Source organism: Malaclemys terrapin, chromosome 7 (genome assembly GCF_027887155.1).
Source record: "Malaclemys terrapin pileata isolate rMalTer1 chromosome 7, rMalTer1.hap1, whole genome shotgun sequence".
Lineage (NCBI taxonomy): Eukaryota > Metazoa > Chordata > Testudines > Emydidae > Malaclemys > Malaclemys terrapin.
In genome coordinates, this window is record NC_071511.1 from 74261327 (window position 1) to 74286077 (window position 24751).

Genomic DNA, 24751 nt, shown 5'->3' on the forward strand with positions numbered 1-24751 from the left:
CTTCTACCTTAAAGAAAATCTTACCACAGAAGTATAAATTACCAAGGAATATGCAATATTGACTCACAAAAAATACAGAACTGTGAAACTACAATTTTCCTTTTTCAAATGTTAATTGGATATAGGGTAGATATTGTGCTAGACTTGTAAACTGCATAACAAATTATAAAAAAAAAAAATCTATCTTCTGAATTCTTTTATTATTGATGTGCATGCTCCAGAGAAGCAGCTGTCATATTGCTTTCTTCTTCCATCTCACCTTGGCAAGCCAAACAAACGCTGTAATTGACCTCCTACACCCACATTTTGGCCAGGGCCGGCTCTAGGGTTTTGGCCGCCCCAAGCAGCCAAACAAGAAAACAAAACAAAAAAGCCGCGATCGCCATCTGCGGCAGCAATTTGTCAGGAGGTCCTTTGCTCAGAGCAGGAGTGAGGGACCGTCAGCCGGATGTGCCGCCCCTCTCCGAAGTGGGCGCCCCAAGCACCTGCTTGGTAAGCTGGTGCCTGGAGCCGGCCCTGATTTTGGCATTACAATTGGTTGCCATTGATGTACAGCAGATTCATCCAAAAGATAATCGGAAACACCTCTGTGGAAAGACTTGTGGATTTCTTTGTGCATCACTCTTTGTACATTTTTAATGCTTAACCACCAATAGCTTTGTATTCCTTGCCCCTTAGCATCCTCAGAATAGATCTCTTATACTGCTCTAAGGGATTCTTTATAGTAACTATAAAAGTAGTAGAAAAAGAAAATGAACGCTGTATTATGTTGGTATGCATTTAGTTGGAGAATGCATAGGTGCTTTCAGAGGCATAAGTAATAAACAAACATCGTACAAATGATTAATGAATGCATACTGAGTTTCTTGACTTTTTCACTTCATATTGAGTTAGCTGGAAATACTAGTCTAGGAAGAGAATCTCATCCACTTGCATATTTAAAATATCCCTTTTTTAGAATTTGTAACTAATCTATTCCATCTGAATACTTTTCTGTAACATAATTCAAGAGTATCGAGAAGCAAGAGTATTACTGATTTTTTTTCCTCTGTGGTGTTCAGCAGCATTTATGTGGAAGTGTTTGTTTTTTAACCTTAGTACTCTGGTCAAGTGAAAAAATTATTTTAGTTAAGCCAACAGAGAGAATTTGAGATGTGTCTGAAACCATGCCTATTTGGAAAGTACAAATGTATAAACACTTACCTTTTCTTCTGTTTCAGGATTCAGATGAGTTTATCTTACCTACAGGAGCGAACAAAACTCGGGGAAGGTTTGAGCTGGCCTTTTTTACCATTGGAGGGTGTTGTATGACAGGTATATGGGACTATTTACTGTATATCTTAATGCAAGATTGATGTTACTGTATTAAATCCCAAGTACATGACACAATAAAACTGAAGAGATGTTGTCCTATAGGTTTTTTTGTTTGTTTTGTTTTCCCCCTGCAGACTGTGTATGTATTTACATATGCAATGGCTACCTGACTGTTGTCTGTAGACTTACAAGATTGGGAATGAATGTGTTTGTCCATTTACTGTATTGTTGATAAAGTAATGTCTAGTGTTATGATTCACTAGGTGCTGCATTTGGCGCACTGAATGGTCTGCGGCTGGGATTGAAGGAGACACACAGCATGGCCTGGTCCAAACCTAGAAATGTACAGTAAGTATATAAATGTACCCACAAATGTATACTTTCACCCCATCGTTATTAGAATGGCTCAAAGCTAACTTTGAATATATTACAATAACAAAACTAAAGTACATTTGCTTCTTCTGCGGGGCAAGTTGTACAAAGAGTAAATACAGTATTAGGTTAATTGAGTTGTGAAATGTCTTGGTTAATCTGTTAAGTGCTGATTTTACTTTTTTAATGAGCTTTGGTGGTGGTGTTTGACCCTTCTGAAAGTGGTATGGAAAGAGAATAAGTGAAGCATTAATCATTCCCTGGATGCTTATTGAAAACCCACCTATTCGTTTGTTTTTCCTCTTATTTGGAACAGAGTACTCTTTCTTCAGTACTCCCAGCCTTTGCAGGATCAGGCAGGGAGAGGGTTAGGCTATGTCTACACTACAGAGACTATGGGTATGTCTACACTACGGGATTAATCCGAATTTAGATAATTCGGATTTGAAAAACAGGTTGTATAAAGTCGAAATGGATGCGGCCACACTAAGCACATTACTTCGGTGGTGTGCGTCCAAGTACCGGGGCTAGCGTCGATTTCTGCACCGTTGCACTGTGGGTAGCAATTCCATAGCTATCCCATAGTTCCCGCAGTCTCCCGCGCCCATTGGGATTGTGGGTTAAGATCCCAGTGCCTGATGGGACAAAAAACATCGTCGCAGGTGGTTCTGGGTACAGCCTCACCTCCTCCCTCCCTCCCTCCCTGCATGAAAGCAACGGACGGCAGACAACCATTTTCGCGCCTTTTTTCCTGGGTGGGTGAACACTGCAGACTCCATACCATGGCAAGCTTGGAGCCCGCTGAGCTCAAGACAGCAGTCATGAATATTGTAAACACCTCGCGCGTTCTCGTGGAGTTTATGCTCAGCCAGGACCAGAGAAACGAGGCGAGGAGGCAGTGGCGGCGGCAGCATGATGAGGACATGGACACAGACACGGATACAGAATTCAGTGAAACCACAGGCCCCGGTGCTTTGGAGATCATGTTGTTAATGGGGCAGATTCTATCCATGGAACGCCGATTCTGGGCAAGGGAAACAAGCACAGACTGGTGGGACCGCATAGTGTTGCAGGTCTGGGACGATTCCCAGTGGCTGCGGAACTTTCGCATGCGTAAGGGCACTTTCATGGAACTTTGTGACTTGCTGTCCCCTGCCCTGAAACGCCAGAATACCAAGATGAGAGCAGCCCTCACAGTTGAGAAGCGCGTGGCGATAGCCCTGTGGAAGCTTGCAACGCCAGACAGCTACCGGTCAGTCGGGAATCAATTTGGAGTGGGCAAATCTACTGTGGGGGCTGCTGTGATGCAAGTAGCCAAAGCAATCACTCAGGTGCTGCTACGAAAGTTTGTGACTCTGGGAAATGTGCAGGCTATAGTGGATGGTTTTGCTGCAATGGGATTCCCTAACTGTGGTGGGGCAATAGACGGAACCCATATCCCTATCTTGGCACCGGAGCACCAAGCCACCGAGTACATAAACCGCAAGGGGTACTTTTCAATGGTGCTGCAAGCACTTGTGGATCACAAGGGACGTTTCACCAACATCAACGCGGGCTGGGCGGGAAGGGTTCATGACGCTCGCGTCTTCAGGAACACTACTCTGTTTAAAGGGCTGCAGCAAGGGACTTACTTTCCGGACCAGAAAATAACCGTTGGGGATGTTGAAATGCCCATAGTTATTCTTGGGGACCCAGCCTACCCCTTAATGCCATGGCTTATGAAGCCGTACACAGGCAGCCTGGACAGGAGTCAGGAGCTGTTTAACTACAGGCTAAGCAAGTGCAGAATGGTGGTAGAATGTGCATTTGGCCGTTTAAAAGGTCGCTGGCGTTCATTATTGACTCGCTCTGACCTCAGCCAAAGAAATCTCCCCATTGTTATTTCTGCTTGCTGTGTGCTCCACAATCTCTGTGAAAGTAAGGGGGAGACCTTTATGGCGGGGTGGGAGGCTGAGGCAAATCGCCTGGCTGCTGATTACGCGCAGCCAGACACCAGGGCGATTAGAAGATCACACCATGAAGCGCTGTGCATCAGAGAAGCTTTGAAAACCAGTTTCATGGCTGGCCAGGCTACCGTGTGAAATATCTGTTTGTTTCTCCTTCATGAAAACCCTCCCCCTTTACTGACTGATTTTCTGTAAGGAACCCACCCTGCCCCTTCCCCCAGCTTTCTTTCAAACCAAATAAAGTCACTATCATTTAAAAATCATTTATTCTTTATTAATAGATTAGAAAAAGAGGGAGGGAACCCGGGTGGTATTTGGGAGGAGGATTGCTGGGAAGGAAAAAGCCACAAAGAAAAGGTTAAAAAAATGACAGCCTTTTGCTTGGGCTGTCTACTGGGGTGGAATGGGAAGGTGTACGGAGCCTCCCCCCCCCCGAGTTCTTACACGTCTGGGTGAGGAGGATACGGAACATGGGGAGGGGGGAGGGTGGAACAGGGGCTGAAGCGGCAGTCTGTTATCCAGCAGCCGTTCCTGAACCTCCACCAGACGCCGGAGCAGCCCCAGCGTTGCATCCTTCATCCTCTGGTCTTCTTGCCGCCACCTCTCATCTCGAGCGTCCCTCCTCTCCTCACGTTGGTCCCTCCTGTCCTCACGTTCACTGACTTCTTTCCTATACTTTGAAACTGTTTCCTTCCACTCATTCACATGAGCTCTGTCACTGCGGCTGGATTCCATAATTTCAGAAAACATGTCCTCCCGCATTCTCTTCTTACGACGCCTTATCTGTGATAACCTTCGGGATGGAGGAGGGAGGCTTGAGGAATTTGCAGCTGCTGTAGGGAGGGGAAAAAAGAGAGAATTGTTTTAAAAGCTACATTTTGCAGAACAATGCTTATACTCTTTCACGGTGACCAACACTGTTCACATTACATAGCACATGTGATTTCTGTGCAAGGTCGCATTTTGCCTCTTAATGCTGAGTGCCTGTGGCTTTGCTGCTAGAGATCACAGGTCTGGGCAACAGAATTCGGCTTGCATGCGGCCATGGTAAGCTTCTACACCCTCCTTTCCCACATACCAAGCATAGCTTGTAGAGTGCTGCAGAATTGGGAAACGAAGTGGCAGCACTCCACACGAGCTGTGTCCAATCTCAGCCAGTTGGGGGGGGGCAGTGTGGGGGGGCTTGTCTGGGCCCCTTCAGGCAAGTAGAGTGCTGCGGTTTTTCTGTTAACATTCAGCAGCACCAGAAAACAAACTAACCACCCCCCCCCCCCCCTCTCGCCATGAATTCTCTGGGATGATCGCTGTACCCCTCCCCCCCCACCACGTGGCTGGTATCAGGGAAGATCCCTGCAGGCACCAAACTAACCCCGCCCCCCGCCGCCGCCCCCCTCCCGCCATGAATTCTCTGGGATGATCACGGTACCCCTCCCCCCACCGCGTGGCTGGTAACAGGGAAGATCCCTGCTAGCCAAACGCGAAAAACTCAGGGCCAATTTCCCATCTGCGCTTGGCTAACTGCAGGGAAGGATTTATTTTCCGCCACAGGCAAACAGCCCAGTAGGAACGGCCACCTCTGTCCCCTTAATTAAGTTCCCGTATTTCAACCAGGTTACCAGGAGTGATATCACTCTCCTGAGGATTACACAACAAGATAAAGAACGGATGTTGCTTGAATGCCAGCAAACACCGGGACCATACGCTGCCAGGCTTTGTCAGGCAATGATACCAGATTACTTGCTGCAAGCATGGCGTGGTCAAGTGTCCTACCATGGAGGAGGGAATAAAGATGCACTGCCCAGAAACCTTCTGGCAAGGCTTTCGGAGTACCTCCAGGAGAGCTTCATGGAGATGTCCCTGGAGGATTTCCGCTCCATCCCCATACACGTTAACAGACTTTTCCAGTAGCTACAGACTTTTCCAGTAGCTGAACTGACCGCGAATGCAAAGTCAGGCAAAGTAATCATTAAAAACCGTTTGCTTTTAAAACAAGTTTTATATTTTAAAAGGTAAACTCACCTGAGGTCCCTTCCATGGGGTCAGAGTCTTGGGTACTGGCTTGGGAGGCTTGGGAGGGTACTTCAGTCAGGGTGATAAAAAGATCCTGGCTGTTGGGGAGAATGGAGTGCTGTGTGCTCTCTGCAAGCTCATCCTCATCCTCCTCCTCTCCCCCATCGGCAGAATCCTCAGGCGTCGCTGATGAGACTATCCCCGACCCAGAATCCACGAACACAGGTGGGGTAGTGGTGGCAGCCCCCCCTAGAATTGCATGCAGCTCGGCGTAGAAGCGGCATGTCCGCGGCTCTGACCCGGAGCGACCGTTTGCCTCCTTTGTTTTTTGATAGGCTTGTCTGAGCTCCTTGACTTTCACGCGGCACTGATCTGAGTCCCTATTGTGGCCTCTCTCCATCATGCCCTTGGAGACTTTTTCAAAAGTTTTTGCATTTCGTCTTTTAGAACGAAGTTCTGCAAGCACTGAATCCTCTCCCCATACAGCGATCAGATCCAGTACCTCCCTCACGGTCCATGCTGGTGCTCTTTTTCGATTATCAGCCTGCATGGTTACCTGTGCTGATGAGCTATCTGTGGTCACCTGTGCTCTCCACGCTGGGCAAACAGGAAATGGAATTCAAATGTTCGCGGGGCTTTTCCTGTCTACCTGGCCAGTGCATCCGAGTTTAGATTGCTGTCCAGAGCGGTCACAATGATGCACTGTGGGATAGCTCCCGGAGGCCAATACCATCGAATTGCGGCCACACTAACCCTAATTCGAATTGCTAAAATCGATTTTGGCACTACTCCGCTCGTCGGGGTGGAGTACAGAAATCGATTTAAAGGGCCCTATACATCGAAATAAATAGCGTCGTGTGGACGGTTGCAGGGTTAATTCGAATTAAAGCTGATAAATCCGAATTAAAGTCGTAGTGTAGACCAGGCCTAAGTTAACATAGCTATGCTGGTATAGCGCCCAAGTGTAGAGACAGCCTATGTCAAAAGGAGCAGTTTTTCTTCCGGTGTAGGAACACCACCACTCCAAGTGATGTTGTCTATGTAGACAGAAGTGCTCTTCAGTCAGCATAGCTGCATCTATGCTGGGATTTTTATTGGCATAATTATGTTGTTCAGGGATATGTCTTTTTTCACCCTCCTGACAGACATAGCTGTCCCAATATAAGTTTTTTAAGTGTAGACCAGCCTCAGAATAGAATCAGTCTCCATGCCAGCACAGAAAGCAAACAGCTGAGTCCACCTAGATTATTGTTTTTTCTGCAGGGCAGGAGGAAGTTCCACTGTGGGAAAGTCCAAGGCACAAAATTTTGTTCTGGGGTGCTGTTACTCCTAAAATCCCTAGCACTCATCTCACCTTACAGTGTGGCACATGCTATATTCTTTCCAAGTCTCTAGATTAAACTCCAGAGGTAGGGGAGGGAGGGGGAGCCTGCACGCCAAGTCCTCACTCCTCCCCCCTCCCTCCCCTGCCCGCAGCAATCAGCTGGCTTGCGAAGTTTTGGGGGCAGGAGCGAGGGGGGAGGAGCTCCCCCTCCCTCACATTGCAAGTCAGCTGATTGCCCCAGGCTTGAGGGAGGGTGGAGGAGCGAGGACCCAGCGTGGGAAGTAAGGGGGGAAGAGGTGGGAGGGGAGAAGAGGCAGGTCAAGATGGGAGCTTGGGGGAAAGAGGGAGAGTGGGTGGGTTGAGGGTTGAGCCCCCCCGCCCCTGGTGCTTGCAGAGTAGGGGAAGCTGCCGCTGCTGCAACATGCTTCTAGCCTACAGCACCTTCAGTCTCCTTGCCTGCCTCATCTCCAGTGCCAGTGGGCTGTGCCTGTGTAGGATAAGGCAGGGGCACCTCCCAACTATAGTACAGTACCTATATTAAATTGCTTGTTTAAAATGTATATAATGCCTTTTGTTTGGCAAAAAAAAAAATTCCCTGGAACCTAATCCCCCCTGTTTACATTAATTCTTATGGGGAAATTGGATTCACTTAACATCGTTTCACTTTGTCACATTTTTCAGGAACATAACTACAACATTAAGTGAGGAGTTACTGTATTGAAAAACGTCATTTTAAGTTGGCTATAGTACCTCTTCTTGAAATTAAGTCATCTGTGGGAGGAAATTAGCACTCACTAGTGATTTACCCCCCCCCCCCCCATTGACTGCTCATGTTTGAGCATGGTTTGTGTATTCTTTTCCTTCTTCCTTCAGTGTATAAAATGAAAACAAAAACCAAATATCCTATAGTATAAATCCTAAAGTTATTTTCATAATGTTTTAGAAAAGTCTAAATTTATCTAAATGATTGGTTTTTAGATAAATTTTCCTTACTTTATAGATTGGGGGGGAGGAGGGTACAGTGAGCAAACTGAGGCAAGAAAATTATTTACTTTTCTTAATTGAGACTGTCATATGAAAAACTTTTACCAAGTTGAGCCAGTAGAGGGCAACAGACACACAGACTCCACCTAAGTTTGTCCTTTTATGCAAGTCCAGTGAAATAGTGTGCTCAGTTTCACCCTTTCATATTCAGCGGCAAGGGTAGACACTCCTTACATTTCTCTTTTATAAGCTGAAACTTAGTTTCATTTTGTTACATCCCCTTCAAACTACATTTTCTATTAGGTAATCACTAAGATTAAGATTCTGTCACAGATATTTTTTAGAAAAAGTCAGGGACAGGTCACGGGCAATAAAAAAAAAATTCACAGGAGCCTGTCCCTGACGTTTACTAAAAATCCACGAGGGGAGGGGGAAACTAACAGTTGGAGCACTGCCAGGGGCTGACTTCTGGTAGCTGCTCCAGCCACGCCACAGCTCAGATGGGCTGACCACTCTGGAAGAAGTCACAGAAGTCCTGGACTGTCATGGAATCCATGACCTCCGTGATAATCGTATCGTTAATAATCACCATCACAAAGAATGTCAATGAACTTTTGAAGGATGTCAGAAATATCTTCTATTACTAACGTATGCCAGGAGCTTCTGTCTGTTTCTCAGGCAACAGTCCTCTCCCACTGAAGTTGATGGAAGTGTCATTAGGAGCAGGACTGAGCCTGATGCCTCTGATGACTTTACACTGAAAGGTCTTTGCTTAATTTAATCTTGCTAAAATCAAATTTAATTGCTGCCAATCACTGTTTGAATGAACTACAAAGGCTTTTTCATAAATTTCTGTTCTTTGCCTGTAGTTTCTTAATCTCTCTCTTTATACTGTTATCTGGTTATAACATAGACTTAAATCAAAACCATACCTTATTTACGAAAGCAAGATGACCAGTGAAGGCTCCAGACATGGTCAGGGGAGACCAGTGCTGTACAGAAATATTTAGTTAGATAAGCTCACCTAACTGATTGCCTTTTTTTTTTTAAGGCAATCTACATTCTTAACTTTAAATTTACATTTATGTAAATATTTAAAAAAAACCTTAGTAATACAGCTAGAGACTTAATTTAACATTGCAGCTATTTGAAACATGTATGCAATGTGTCCCAATTAACATTGCTATTCTTGTTTAATTTCCTGACTCTTTAAATTCTCAAACTTGATGTAAAATGGATAAATTGGGAAAATGGAGGGTGTTGATGTTTCAGATAGATGGATATTACTTGAGCATCTCTTCTCTATTGTACTACACCTGATAGTTTCAGCATGAACTTCTCCATACCTTTTCAACTCATTTAAATCTAGCAGCATTCAGTGTTGTCCTGTGTCTTTCAGTGAAAAGTGAGTGTAGTGTTACAAAGGAAAGTAATGGGGAAACGAGCTTGATAATTCAGAAACAAATACATGTAAAACATGTTTTAATAGTTTGACACTGAATTCCAGTGGCAGTAAGCTGTCCAGGGCAGTACCATGCCTGTGACAGTGTTACACTGCTGGGAGATAAAATACTGGCCATTTCATGTGCCTGTCATCACACTTCTGAAGGCAGCTGCCACCAGTGTGGAACAGTGCTGTGCTTCCCTGAGTGTGCACTAAGCATTTGCCTTCACTCTTTAATGTTAATCTGGAACCACACATGAAATATTAAATTTCTTAAGCTTCTGTAGTGTACACGATTCCAGGGGCAACTGAATATGTAAAATTATTTCCTTTAATCTTCTAAATATACTGCAATTTTCTTTTAACCAAATATTTCCCGGCACTATCCATTGTTACTATAACATAAGTGTCGAGCCATTTCAAATGCGTCTATTTGGTAAAATAGTTTTTGTTCAAACCAGCCACCCTTCTTTCAGTCTTCACCATACTGCCTAAAGTTTGGGCATTGGTTCAGTGTTGACCTCAGAAGGAAGAGTGCCTTCTGCTGGGTCCACCAGCTTCAGCTCTTGGAACACTCTGGTTTCCTGGAAGGTCTCTCGTCCAATTACTGTCAGCCTGACTATGTTTATTGTCTCATAAGCTACAAGTGAGCACATTAAGTCAGTAATTGGATCAGAGATACCCAGTGTACTGCAGTAGTTGGTGCTGGTGATTCAGTAGGTAGTGGTTTTTGAGTCAGTAATGAATAAATACCAGAGGGAGTTGAGGGCACTGGGCTGCCATCATTCAGAACTGATGTAAAACCTAACCAAAGGTTCCGACAACTTGATGATTATAAAGATATCATGGCCGTTCTCGCAAGAATATGGTGTTAACTCCAGTGTCGTGCCCAGAGTCTGACTTGGGGAATTACATTTCCTACCTACCATAAATCCTTCCTGTAACTTTAGCTGGATATGATAGTGTATTCTGGAGCTCAACGTTTACCAGATCCTTATTAGTCAGAGGTAGATGTGAAAGGTTCAGAGAGCAATCTTAGCTGCTGATCAGGGGGAGAGTTTGTAGGGTTTCTACAAGTTGGTTATACCTGGAGCCAGCTTAAAATTTTATTTTTTTGTATCAGATTCTGAGGTGATAGGGTCTGAGAAAACTGAAACTTCATTCGTTTGCTGAAAGGGAGACTTTTCTTAAGCTTAGGCTACATCTACACAACAGCCAGGATCAACGCTCTGAGATCGATCCACCGGCGGTCAATTTAGCGGGTTTAGTAAAGACCCGCCAAATTGACAGCAGATCGCTCTCCAGTTGACCCCTGTATTCTATCCCCAAAGAGAAGAGTAAGGTAAGTCGATGGGAGAGTTTCTCCCGTTGGCCCCCCGCGGTACAGACCCCATGGTAACTCAACCTAAGCTATGTCGACTCCAGCTATGTTATTCACGTAGCTGGAGTTGGGTAGCAAAGGTCAACTTACTGCAGTAGTGTAGACATAGCCTTAGAAAGTAATCCTGGCGTTCTACCCAGTTTTTCTTGTTAGTAACAATGGCTGCATCATTCAAGCCTGTTGGAGGTATTATATGGTGCATAATGGCTGTTGTATCTAGCTACATAATCACAGCCCTCCCAATGCATACCACACTAATTTCCAAAGATTGTTGTATTAAGTATCATGAAGAAATGTCACTCGTACTTACAAGATTTTTTTTCAATTTTGAGAGCCTTGGTATGTTCTGTGTGGCTGGTTTGCAACTACTGTATATTGACAGTCATGATTTTCACTGGAAAGAGCACAAATTACCCAGTGCAATTAATATTGCTATAACTAAGCTAGCAAGTCACTCACAGCTGTAGTATACTAGTGTTTTGAAACTGAGAAGTTGGATTACTTGGAGAGATACGAGCCAGATGGATGGGAATTGGAAGAAAGCTATTTTCCATTTTGTTTAGGACTTAACAGGGGCAAATACTTGAACAGTAACTCCTCACTTAAAGTCGTCCCAGTTAACATTGTTTTGTTGCTGATCTATTAGGGAACATGCTTGTTTAAAGTTAGTGCAATGCTCCCTTCTAACGTTGTTTGGCAGCCGCCTGCTTTGTCCACTGCTTGCAGGAAGAGCAGCCTGGTGGAGCTAGCTGGTGGGTGGTTGGAACCAGGGTGTACCGGCAGCCCCCCATCAGCTCCCCTAAGTTCCCTGTGCAGCAGCTTCCCAGCAGGCTAGCAGTTGCAACTGTCCCTCCCCCCACTGCCATGTGCTGCTCCTGCTCTCTGCTTTGGAGCTGAGACTCCTACTTGCTGTGTGTGTGGAGGGGGGACTAATGTCAGGGTGTTCCCCTGCTCCTGCACACCGCTTACCCCATCTTCCATAGAGCAGGGGGGACACACAACAGAGGGAGCTTCCAGGGAGCTGCAGTCTGGTCTCAGCTTGCTGATCTAATTAACATGGCAGTGTACTTCTGACACCACTCTTCATACTTAAAGGGGAAATGCGCCCCACACACACACGGTGTGTGTCTCTGTCTGCCCTCCCTCCTTTCCTGCTGCCTTGTAGAGTGAGAGAGTTAACCCTTGAGGGCTCAGCCAATTGCTAGTTCATCATTTAGCAGTAAGGCATTCCCTGGAAAATATCCCACCCTCTGACTCCTCCACCTCAAACAAGCTTCACAATCATCATCACTGTGTACCAGTATTAAATTGTTTAAAATTTATACTGTGTGTGTGTGTGTATACATACACGCACACATCATCTTTTGTCTGGTGAAAAAAAATTCCCTGGAACCGAACCCCCTCATTGACATTAATTCTTATGGGGAAATTGGATTCGCTGAATATAGTTTCGCTTAAAGTCGCATTTTTCAGTAACATAACTACAATGGTAAGTGAAGAGTTACTGTACTCAGTATTGAGTGGCTAATTTTTCATTTGTAGCATTCAAGGTAGAAATGACACTGCAAGAGAAAAATGTATTGGCTTCCTTGTCTAATTTCCTCATCTCATCCCCACTACTTAAGTCATTAGGGGAGTCTAAGGCTATGTCAACACTACAGTCCTTACAGCTGTACCACTGCAGCTGTGTCACTATAAGGTCTTCTGAGTAGCCGTTCTATGCCAGCGGGAGAGCTAATTAAAACATTCCTAATGAGCGACAGTAACTACACCAAGAGCTTCTCCTGTGACATGGCACTGAAGCTTATTTCTGTCAGGGAGGTGGGGTTTTTTTTTTCCACATCCCTGACTGATAAAATTTTTACCGTCAAAAGTGCTAGTATAGACAAAGCCTAATATACCTTATGTGACTAGAAGAGGATTATTATGGTATCATTTGGAAGCATTCTAGTACAGTGTTTTTCAAACCGGGGGTTGTGACCCAGTACTGGGTCGCAGCATGTAAGGCACTAGGTCACCTTGCTCTGGTCAGCGCCGCCGACCGGGGCGTTAAAAGTACCGTTGACGATGCTGCCCAGCTAAGGCAGGCTAGTGCCTACCTTTTCCAACACCGTGCTGTGCCCCAGAAGCAGCCAGAAGCAGGTCCGGCTTTTAAGCAGGGAGGGCCATGGGGCTCCGCGCACTGCCCGTACTCCAAGCACCAGCTCCGCACTCCTGTTAGCCGGAAACCAGCTAATGGGAGCTGAGGGGAGGCAGTATCTGCGGGCGGGAGTTGTGCGGAGCTGCTTGCGCGCCTCTGCCTAGGAGTTGGACTTGCTGCTGGCTGTTTCTGGGGTGCAGCACGCTCCATGGTGCCAGGACAGGCTGGAAGCCTGCCTCTGCACCCCGGCTGCACTGCTGACCAGGAGCCACCGGAGGTAAGTCTGTGCCCCAGCCCTGAGCCCTCCCAAACCTGGAACCCCTTTCTGTGCCCCAACCCCCTCATCCCCAGCCCCACCCTAGAGCCTGCACAACCATCCCAGAGCCCTGTCCCTCTCCCGCACCCTGTCCTAGCCCTGAGGACCCCAAACCTCTAATCCCTTTCTGCACCCCAAACTCCTCATCCCCAGCCCAGAGCCCTGAACCCCAACTCCCAGCCCAGAGCCCTCTCCCACAACCTAAACCCCTCATTCCTGGCCCCACCCCGCAGCCCACACCCCAACCCTCTGAGGCCCCCCAACCCATAATCCCTTTCTGCACCCCAAGCCCCTCATTCCCAGCCCAGAGCCCTGACCCCCTCCCAAACCCCAGCTCCCAGCCCAGAGCCCCTTCCCACGCCCCAAACTCCTCATCCCCAGCTCCATTGGGTCACGGGCATCAACAATTCTCTTCAACTGGGTCCACAGAAAAAAAGTTTGAAAACCACTGCTCTAGTAGATGGTCATTTTCCATTTGACTGTCATTTTGCGTTTCCCAGAAGTGCAAAGCAGCATTTTTAAGTAAAGAAACAATGTTTTGAACTGAACAGCAGCACCAGCGGTCAAACCTAAGAACCTGTTTTAAACAGTTTCCAGACATGAGGACTGGCATCAGGGATGCATCATTTAAACTTGAGGCGGGCTTGTAGGAAGTCATATACATGTCTCTCTAGGAAAAAAAAAGTTTTTAAGAATACATGATCTCCTCTGATGAGGGACAGGGCTCTGGGATGGTTGTGCAGGCTCTAGGGTGGGGCTGGAGATGAGGGAAATGGTCCTCATACTATAGTTATTACTATACTAAATATATAGAATTAAATGTGTATTCCATTGTGCTTAGTACCATGCAATCCTCATCTTGATTGGGGCCCATAGGCACCTGATTAATAAATAAGGTATTTAAGTTTTATTAAACAATGCTTTTTTTTTTTTTTTTTTTAATCTTCAGAATTTTAAATATGGTGACAAGGCAAGGAGCTCTATGGGCCAACACTCTGGGATCCTTGGGTAAGTCAAACTGTTATCTTAAACTAAACAATGTACAAAGGGTTTGAAGCAAATTAAAACACCTTTGGTTTCTTGGCATAGTAAATGAGTTGATGTAGCCTATGGCTAAATTTTTCAGTCAGAGCTGGTGATTTTGGGTCTCAACTTTAAGACATCTAAAAGGCCCAGTTTTTCAGAAAGTGGTGCTCTGCACTGCCTGAAAACTAGGCCCCTTTCAGGTGTCTGAAGTTGGGCACCCAAATTCTCTAGTCCTCTGATCAGAGAGACGTTTGTAGAATTAACTTGAACTTATTCTCTCAGCCTTTCATGTGTATTATGACAACTGCTTAGTCATTAGTCACCATTTTTTCCTGTCTCTGAAAAATAAAGCAAACATAAAGTGAGAGAAATTTGAAAGTCCAAAATGGATTTTGAAGACCAACTAGCTAACAATGTAAAAATAACCAACTAAAGGGGGTTGTTTTAATATATCAGAAGTAAGAAGACTGAACAAAAATCAGTGGGCCTGCTGGATCAACAGGAGTAATTAAGGACAATAGACATCCTAAAAAGATTTCTTTGTATCTGTCTCTCTAGCATTGTAGATAGCAAATGAAATTCAGTGTTGCTAAATGCAAAGTAGTAATGCACATTGGAGGGACATATATAGATTAGTTAATTTAGAACCCTGTATGGTGCAAAACTATCTCAGCCCAAGAAAGGGATTTAGGTGGTGTTGTAGGAAGCTCAGTGAAGACCTCCGCTTCATCGCAACTGTAGTTAAAAAAGCTAACAAGATGCTAGAATGCATAAGGAATGGGATGGTGAGTAATAAAAGAATGCTTTTATATAAATCAATGGTGCACCCTCATCTGGAATACTGTGTACAGTATTGGTCATCCAGTTTCTTAGGATATGTCTGCACTGCAGCTTGGAGCGATCCTCCTAACCCCAGGTAAATAGACTCAAGCTAGCAGGGCTCAGGCTGCAACTCGGGTTCTCAAGCGCACCCAACCCCCTAAACTTGAAAGCCTGAGCTGTAATGTCCACATTGCTATTTTTAGCCTGCTATCACAAGGCTGTCTTACCCAGCTGAAAGGCTTACTCCCAGCTGCAGTGTAGACATACCCTGAAAGGACATTGCATAACTAAAAGGACTCCAGAGGAGAACAACAAGAATGATCAAGGGCCTCAAGAGAGATTGAAAAGATTGGGGTTGTTTACCTTAGAAATAAGACTAAAGTTGGGACATGATAAAAGTTGATAAAATGAAAAGGTAGATCAGGAACTTCTGTTCTCCCTGTTTCACACAAGAACAAGGGGGTATTCAATTAAATTGAAAGGTAGGAAATTAAAAAAAAAACTGATCAAAGGGATTACTTTTCACAGAATGTGTACTTAAACTATGGAATTTGACGCCAAGAATTTAAGATTCTAAAAGGGATTGGATAATTTTACAGATATCCAGAGTTACAATTTACACCAATTTTTGGAAGAGATATTGAACCTTAGGCTTAAATCCTGAAGCACATCTGTAACCATTAGAAATCTGGATGACACAAGGTGGGGAGCAGATTATCCCACATCTGGTACTGGCCACTGTCAGACAGCATACTGGACTAGGTGAACCTTGGGTCTTTTCCATTATGGCAGTTCTTTTTTAGGTTTACCTATTACCTGATTATAAAACGAAAACAATATAGATAAAAACACGTCTGAAAAAGGTGCTGCATGTTGCAGTTCAAGGTTCCAGTGTGATAAGTGATATATTAACAGATTCTTCACAGCTGTGTTTGTTTTCTTGAGTAATCTTCCTTCAGTGTTTGTTATATTGGCATGCATTCTAGTTTGCAAATTTCATATAGAACATGACGTTCCTACTTAGCATATTATAGTCCTTAAGGGTGCCAAGCAGGACATGAGTTGGTTCTGGCTTCTCCTGTGCTAGGTGCTGTAGAAGCTCCATGCTTTTTCTCCGTTTGGAGTGCTTTGTGTGTGTGTCAAAAATAAGGAGCAACCCTCTCCTCTTCCACCTTGCTGTTTTGTGTTAATTTTCAAGAGTCTCTGCTAAACAGAGATGGTTCCGTAATGTTACAGTTGTCCATTCATGGAGTGATCCATTTTGAAGGATTCTGTTGAACAAGATTTTTTTTCTCTAATACTGCACATTTAAGGCCAGATTAATATCCTTGCTCATATTCAGTAGCATTTTAAGTGTGGTGGGTTTTGGAGGAGTAAAGTACAATCATGTGAGCAAAGGTATCATAATCTGGCTTTTAGAGCAGCAAGAATAACTAACAGTATTGTATCTATATTGTTTTGAGTGATATGAAGTTCTTTACTCGTCTTCGCCCTATATGAAGATTCTAGATACTGTTACGTTATACCAGGGATTAGTTTGTTTGCTGGTTTGGGCTCATGCACCTATACTATGAGTTCATAGATTCCCTTTTGCCACGGAGGCAGTCCCTCAGACTGATGCTTTCCTGTTAACTAAGTGTGTAAGGTGGTGCAACACTTCAGCTTTAGGGACAAAATTATTATATGCAGACAGAAACAGAGCTTATAGTGCAGTTGAAAATTCTGAGAATCCTAATTTAGAATGAGGATAGACATAGATATCCTCCTTATAGAATAGAAGTGAGGTAATGTTAAAGACTGAAAAGGCATTAATAGCAGGAGTAAAGGGAAGTTGCAAAGACTCCACCAGAAATGGAAAAATATGAATGTAAGCTCAGGAGGGATAGCTTTGACGGCTGCATTGAGACCAGAATCCAAGGCCTGGTTAATCTTATCTCTTCTAGAACATGGATGGCAAGGTAATTTGGTGCAAATATTTTGATATTTTACCAATAACTTTAATTCCTCTTCCAGCATTGCTTTACAGCGCATTTGGAGTCATCGTAGAGAAAACACGAGGTGCCGAAGATGACCTGAACACAGTAGCTGCTGGGACTATGACAGGAATGTTATACAAATGCACAGGTAGACTGAGAAGATAATATAAATATTTTTGCCAAAGATATGTAAAGCATGAATGTAAACTTGGGTTTTTAAAGTGCAGTTCTGCTCTGAAGAGTGACTATATAAAAAGGGCATATTTGTACTCAGCAAAGTTGTTTCCACAGATACAACTCTGAGCACACACAGGACTTTAGTGTCAACCAACACAGCAAAGAATGTGAGCGGTTTTATTCCTTCATATATATTAGATTTGTTAAAAGCCTCTAAAGACAATGTGGTACACAGGTGGCACTCAAGGCATAGTTTGGCTTGCAGAATCTATCAGTGCTGATGTGTGAGAATGAAAGAAGCCATATGGAGTTTGTCGGACTGGAAAATTGCCTATGTAAACTGGGTAAATTTAACCCGGAAATCATTTAAACAAATATGAATCTCCACAGTGCTGTTTTTAAAGTCACTTTTCAGAGTAGACTTACACTTAAGAATTAGAGGATTTAGGATTTAAAAAGTATGGGAATGTTTATGGTGGAAGAATACATTCTGTGATATAGTAGATTCACAACCACTTAATTACATGTATTGTTATAATAATAACCCTAAAATCTCTGGTGCCTGTTAAGGCAAAATGAGGATACACTCAGTCTTTGGCCTCAGCCACCTGAGAAGTAAAGATTGTTTAAGGGAACGAAGTGTTTGGGGGGGTCTGACCTATAAAATTCTATTAGATAGACATACAGTACAAACTATTGTAGGCCTGGTTTTGGATTCCATCTTCACAAAAAAGGATGACTCCTTAAATCAGCTGTTTCTTGCTCCAGCATAAGTACCAGCAGTACCCCCACCCCCTCTCGATATGCCCTTCCAACTTGACAGTTAACCACTGATGATTACTCTCTGGGGACAGTTTTCCAACCAGTTATGCACCCACCTTATAGTAGCTCCATCTAGGCTATATTTCCCTAGTTTGTTTATGAGAAGATCACGCAAGACCGTATCAAAAGACTTACTAAAAATCAAGATATACCACATCTCTTTCGCCCCCCCCAGCCCCAATCCACAAGGCTTGTTACATCTGTGTTGACATTACCATTACAGTACAACCCTAAGTACATATTGTTTATAATAGTAACCAAACCATTTCAAAGAAAAATGAAATTCTACAAAAATGAAAACCTAAGAATTTTAAGTAGCCTTTTTCCTTAAGGCAACAGGGGATTTGGTATTGTAATTAGGAGGGTTATAAAATCACATTAGTAAACAATTAGTATATTGTAGGAGGTAAATTTTGGGAATATAATTACATCACCCTTTGTAGAGACCTTATACTGTTTCTTGGGTAACTTGTTTCCTAAGCCAGTAGGACTTTGAGTCAAACACCACTATGAATTGCACACTGACAGTGAGCATTGGAAGATGATGGGATATTTCCTGCAGGAAGCACCACTAAGCAGGCAGGCTGGCATACTTTACACTAGCAGAAGTTTCACATTGTTTTTCAAGTGTAAAGCCATAAGAATGACCATAGTGAGTGAGACCAATGGTTCATCTAGCCCAGTCTCCTGTCTTCTGATAGTGACCAATGCCAGATGCTTCAAAGGGAATGAACAGCACAATTATCAAGTGATCCATCCTGTCATCCAGTCCCAGCATTTGGCAGTCAGACGTTTAGGGATACCCAGAGCATGGGGCTGTACCTCTGGCTATCCTGGCTAATAGCCATTGATGGACCTATCCTCCATGAATTTATCCAATTCTTTTTTTAGTCCAGTTATATTTTTGTTCTTCACAACATCCCTAGGCAACAATTTTCATAGGTTGACTGGGCACTGTGTGAAGAAGTACTTCCTTTGGTTTGTTTTAAACCTGCTCTACCTATGTATTTCATCAGGTGATCCCTGATTCGTATGTTGTGTGAAGGGGTAAACAACACTTCCTTATTCATTTTCTCCACACGATTCATGATTTTATAAACCTTTATCCATAGCCCCTCTCAGTCATCTCATGGAGAGTGCATTGCTTTAATCCAATCTTGGGGTGGCACAGGCATAGATAACTTGTAAGGTCACCTAGTCTTTCCCTTGCCAAGACAGGATTGTTCCTGCAGTATATCTTCAGTGTACTGATTTTCTTTAAAAAAAAAAAAAAAAATACATACACACGCCCACACACCCACCCAGTATATACTCTTTCATTAGCCCATTCGTTTATAAGCTGACCCCCCAAGATGGTTTGGTAAAAATATCCATAACTGTATGACCCTTTCATAAGACGACCCTATATTTCAGGGGCTGGCAAACTGGCTCCTGGCCCATTAGGGTAAGCCGCTAGTGGACCTGGACATTTTGTTTACCTGGAGCGTCTGCAGGCATGGAGCCCCTCAGCTCCCAGTGTCTGCAGTTTGCCGTTCCCAGCCAATGGGAGCTGCAGGAAGTGGTGCGCCACAGGGAGCTGAGGGGCTCCATGCCTGCAGACACTCCAGGTAAACAAAACGCCGGTGTATTAGATATTCAATTAAATGATTCCATAGAGTTTAAAATCATCATATTTTGGTGTAGACCCATTTATAAGCCAACCCTCGCTCTTTGATGCATCACTTTTTTACCAAAAATATTCAGCTTATGAATGAGTATATACATTATATATTACTAAAAGGCAAATAGGAAGAAAAAATGTTGTATTCCTTTAACTTCTAATGTCCAAAGTTACTGAGCTAATGGCAGTGTAGATAATGGTTTGCCTCTGTTCACAGCACTGTATGTACCAATATATCACTTCAGGCAATTTTTCTATACTTTGTTACATATGAAATGCCACATGCAAAAACCCCTAAGAACAATTGGGATATTAAACTCCGCTGGAGCTAGTTAAGTACAGTATTAACTGCTACACTATAGGTGTGATTGAAACTTTCCAAGGTTTATGATAAGTTTTGATTCCTTAAGTGAGAACATCACAGATGATATTCACACTTGTTGAAGGGAATGATTTCCATCTTCACTTTCTAGGCTCTACATAGCTCTGACTCTTTCCCCTTCTCCCCCCCAGCAGTGCATGGATGTAGCACTGTGACTAAATATCAGTGGTAGCCTTGCAGGATTGAAAATTTCTGTGTCTGCATTATGAAGTTTGCTTATTGACTGGATTTTTAAAACTGCATTGACTTAGCTTTTGATGAGGGGAAAACTGGTCAGAAATAGCTCACGGGAAGGCCATTGTTGGCATCTAGTGCATTATGCTGCTACTTAGAAAACTGATTCCCCAAGCTAACCCTTGATCTCACATTTTGCCCCTTATGAATGTTTTAAATGCACGTACAAAGATGTCACAAGATTAGAATAGGGAACTATGTTGCAACAAAATCCTTTGCAGAATTTAGCTATTCCACACGGTCTAGATTAGCAAATGTTTAGAAATGACTACGCAACAAAATAAATTGAACTTTGGCCAAAGAGTGCATGGTTCCACTCTGGAAAAAGTTATCTAAGCTTTTCTGTTTATGCTGTGGCATGAAGCTTAAGTGCTGTGATTAGAGATTTTTTACAACTGGAGCTAGTTCCGTGCAGTATTAACTGCTACACTACTCTTGCAGCTTGTTGGGACACATTTTGAGATCACGCTTTACACGGAATGTTCTAAGTAGACGGTTAGTGATACACAAAAGGAAATCCTCTCCTGTTCCTTTTACCAGTATTATAAGGAGCAGGAGAATTGTTGAGAAAACGCTCTAGGTCATCAGGGAGCATATGCTGCTCAGTTATAGACTGACTCCTCCTCCCCCCTCGTTGCCTGCCAAAAGTGGTCTTGTAAACTGATTTATAATCTCAGAAAAAGACAGGTCAACACTTCCTTCTTCCTGTTCTTCCCCCCTCCCCCCCCCCCCCCCCCTCCTTGGGTTGCACGATGTCATCATAGTTTGCAGAGAAGTGGTTTAAATGAGTTCAAATTCAAAGTCTCACTTCTGTATAAACATTCCAAAGCAAAAAAGCCCATAAACATAGTCAGGTGGTGGGTCTCTTTCTGCGCTCCTCCGTTTAAAAATCTACCTATTGGGTGTTTTGCCACTTATAAATAGGCAGAAATAAGAACTGATCTGTTGTGGTCAGAATTACTGCTGTGGATGTTCTGATGCATACTGTGACAGGTTAGATCACAGTACCCCCCTTGGGAGCTGCCAACTGATGTGCCAAGACTAATTCTGCCCCTGCTTTCCTGTCCCGTCAGCTTAGGACTTCAGTGCCCTGCCTGGTTTGAGCCAGACTCGCTAGCCTGCTGCAAACCCAGACCCAGGTCTACAAAAAGAACAGGAGTACTTGTGGCACCTTAGACACTAACAAATTTATGTGAGCATAAGCTTTCATGGGTTACACTCCACTTCATTGTATGCATAGAATGGAACATATAGTAAGGAGATGTATATACACATATAGAGAACATGAAAAAGTGGGAATTGTCCTACCAACTCTAAGAGGCTAATTAATTAAGAGAAAAAAACTTTTGTAGTGATAATCAAGATAGCCCATTACAGACAGTTTGACAAGAGATGTGAGAATACTTAACATGGAGAAATAGATTCAACATGTGTAATGGCTCAGCCATTCCCAGTCTCCATTCAAGCCTAACTTGATGGTGTCTAATATGCATATTAATTCCAGTTCAGCAGTTTCTCGTTGGGAGTCTGTTTTTGAAGCTTTTCTGTTGCAAAATTGCCACCTTTTAGTCTATTACTGAGTGGCCAGAGAGGTTGAAGTGTTCTCCTACTGGTTTTTGAATGTTATGATTCCTGATGTCAGATGTGTCCATTTATTCTTTTGCGTAGAGACTGCCTGGTTTGGCCAATGTACATGGCAGAGGGGCATTGCTGGCACATATCACATTGGTAGATGTGCAGGTGAACTAGCCCCTGATGGTGTGGCTGATGTGATTAGGTCCTATGATGATGTCACTTGAATAGATATGTGGACAGAGTTGGCAACGGGCTTTGTTGCAAGGATAGGTTCCTGGGTTAGTGTTTTTGTTCTGTGGTATGTGGTTGCATATCCCCTAACAGCTGTAGGCTTACCTGAAAGCAGCTAACAGAAGTGTTCTTGTCTTTAACACTCAGATGCCCAACACCTAATGGGGTCTAAACCCAAATAAACCCTGTGTAAGCTTTATACAGGGTAAACTCATAAATTGTTCGCCCTCTATAACATGGATAGAGAGAGATGCACAGCTGTTTGCCTCCCCAGGTATTAATACATACTGAGTTAATTAATAAGTAAAAATCATTTTATTAAATACAGAAAGTAGGATTTAAGTGGTTTCAAGTAGTAACAGACAAAACAAAGTGAATTACCAAGCAAAATAAAATAAACACGCAAGTCTATGTCTAATACAGTAATACAATGGAGTACAGATAAGATCTCACCCTCAAAGATGTTTCAGTACGTTTCTTTCACAGACTGGATGCCTTCCTAGTCTGGGCACAATCCTTTCCCCTGGTACAGCCCTTGTTCCAGCTCAGGTAGTAGCTAGAGGATTTCTCATGATGGCTGCCCCCCTTTGTTCTGTTCCACCCACTTATATATCTTTTGCATAAGGCGGGAATCCTTTGTCCCTCTGGGTTCCCACCCCTCCTCACTGGAAAAGCACCACGTTAAAGATGGATTCCAGTTCAGGTGATATGATCACATGTCACTGTAAGACCCCCAGGCCTCCTTCCTCCCAGCCTGACTCATAGGAAGGCTTGCCTGCAAACAGAGCTATCCACAGTCAGTTGTCCTGGTTGATGGGAGCCATCAAGATTCCAAACCACCATTAATTGCCCACACTTTGCATAATTACAATAGGCCCTCTGAGTTATTTCATATTTCTAGTTTTAGATACAAGAGTGATACATTTATAGAAATAGGATGAACACACTCACTAGATTGTAAGGTATCATTACAAAGCTTATAAAGACACCTTTTGCATGAAGCATATTACGGTTACATTATATTCACTCATTAGCAAATTTTTATAAAATCATATAGACTGCAACATCGCACATACATGTTCAGACTCAAGCTTATATTGACCCTATCTCTGTGTGGGCTCATTCATTCAGCAACATTTCTTTTGATTCAAAAACAAGGGTCACTGAAAACTTCAGTCAAGCTTAAAACAAGTTTGGCAGTTTTCAATTTACCTGTTTAGCTATAAAAGCAAAGCTCTTTGCACAGTGAATTGAGTCAGCAGGAAACTTAACCTTTAACATAAAACATGAGCCGAGTTTGTAAATGACTTTCCTTTCCCCTCCTTATGTCTTAGTGTATTTAGCTTTTTCTTTTGGGGAGGCAGCAAGGAGACCACTAACATTTGGGAAAGGGACTCTTTCCATGTATACGTACAACACCTAGTACAATGGGGCTGTGATCCTGATTAGAGTCTCTGGATCCTAAATCTATTGCAATAAATATATATTAATTTGTTGCAATCAGGAGGTCCATACATGTTAATAGCTAAAATGGACCAGTCATCATTTTAGAAATACAGGACACAACCCTGAAAGTCAACAAATCTTAAATTCATTAAACAGGACTAATCACTTTATTGCTACCAATACAAAGTCTGACCAGGCTAGATCTAGAGAGTAATTTGGTGTAGTTGTAATGGGCAGAAGTTCAGGCGAACTGGTCTAGCTGTAAAAGAAGCCACACAGACAAACCACAAGACAGTGAGCCCTGCAAACTGCAGCCCAATTTGTTACAGTTTCCTTGATCCAAGTCTTTTTTTTTTTTTAATGTATCTGCTAGGAAGTAGAGATTCTCTTGTTTAATCCATTATGTTTCTTCAGGGAGAAACCCTTGAGGTATTTTGCAACCTGCTGCAGATACAGGCTCTGTGATACCTTGCTTGTCTTCAGAACATACATAAAATGTATTGTAGAAGATTTTGCTTCCTAGCTGTAAATTGAAATCCATTCAGATACTTTAGAAATATAGTGAACAACCAGTGTGGTCTGCCTTCTTTATAGTGTCAGCCTCTTGGATGCCACCTTGAGATGAGTTCTAAATGAATAAACTCAACTGAATTAGGTTGTGGACAGATTCACTCTTAATCATGCTTTGATCCAACAGCTGTTCCACATCTGGTACAAGAAGGGAAGGGTATTTTTCACAAGGGAGGAGGTTCAAATACAACCCATTCAGGGGTTAAACAGTTGCCTCTGATTTATGCCTGATCTGTTGCTACTTGAGAGAACTAAGCAGTGTAAAATAGAGCACCTTCTCAATTTCACTGCTGCTTGCTGGGTTCTGAATATCACCAGTGGAAACACAGGAGCTAACAGACTCAGGAAGATAGCACCGCATTGGTTAATATATAGAAGGTGATGTTAACAACCATGCAGGGGCTGTAAAGTGGTTTTTTATTTTATTTTTTTTTTAAATGAAAATTTAGTTTCTTTAGAAAATGAAGTCTGTCTCCCTTCCACCACTGCCACCAAACAAGGAGTTTCCTAGTTTCAAGTGCTGTAGCTGTGCTCTTGTAGTGTAGATACTTCCTATACTGACATAAGGGGTTTTCCCATTGATGTAGGTAATCCAGCTA

General features: G+C 43.3%; 1 protein-coding gene and 1 non-coding gene across 2 annotated transcripts in view; both read left to right on the forward strand.

Moving 5' to 3' along the window:
• Window positions 1-24751, forward strand: part of TIMM23B (translocase of inner mitochondrial membrane 23 homolog B) — a 36126-nt gene that overhangs the window by 5867 nt on the left and 5508 nt on the right. Inside the window, exons 3-6 of the mRNA XM_054035360.1 lie at window positions 1221-1314; window positions 1578-1662; window positions 14181-14239; window positions 17093-17203. Of these exons, the coding sequence (XP_053891335.1) occupies window positions 1221-1314; window positions 1578-1662; window positions 14181-14239; window positions 17093-17203 (349 nt within the window). The remainder of the gene's footprint in view (window positions 1-1220; window positions 1315-1577; window positions 1663-14180; window positions 14240-17092; window positions 17204-24751) is intronic.
• Window positions 9453-9653, forward strand: LOC128841372 (small nucleolar RNA SNORA74). The gene has a single exon (XR_008445814.1). It is a non-coding gene; the product is annotated as a small nucleolar RNA SNORA74 (small nucleolar RNA).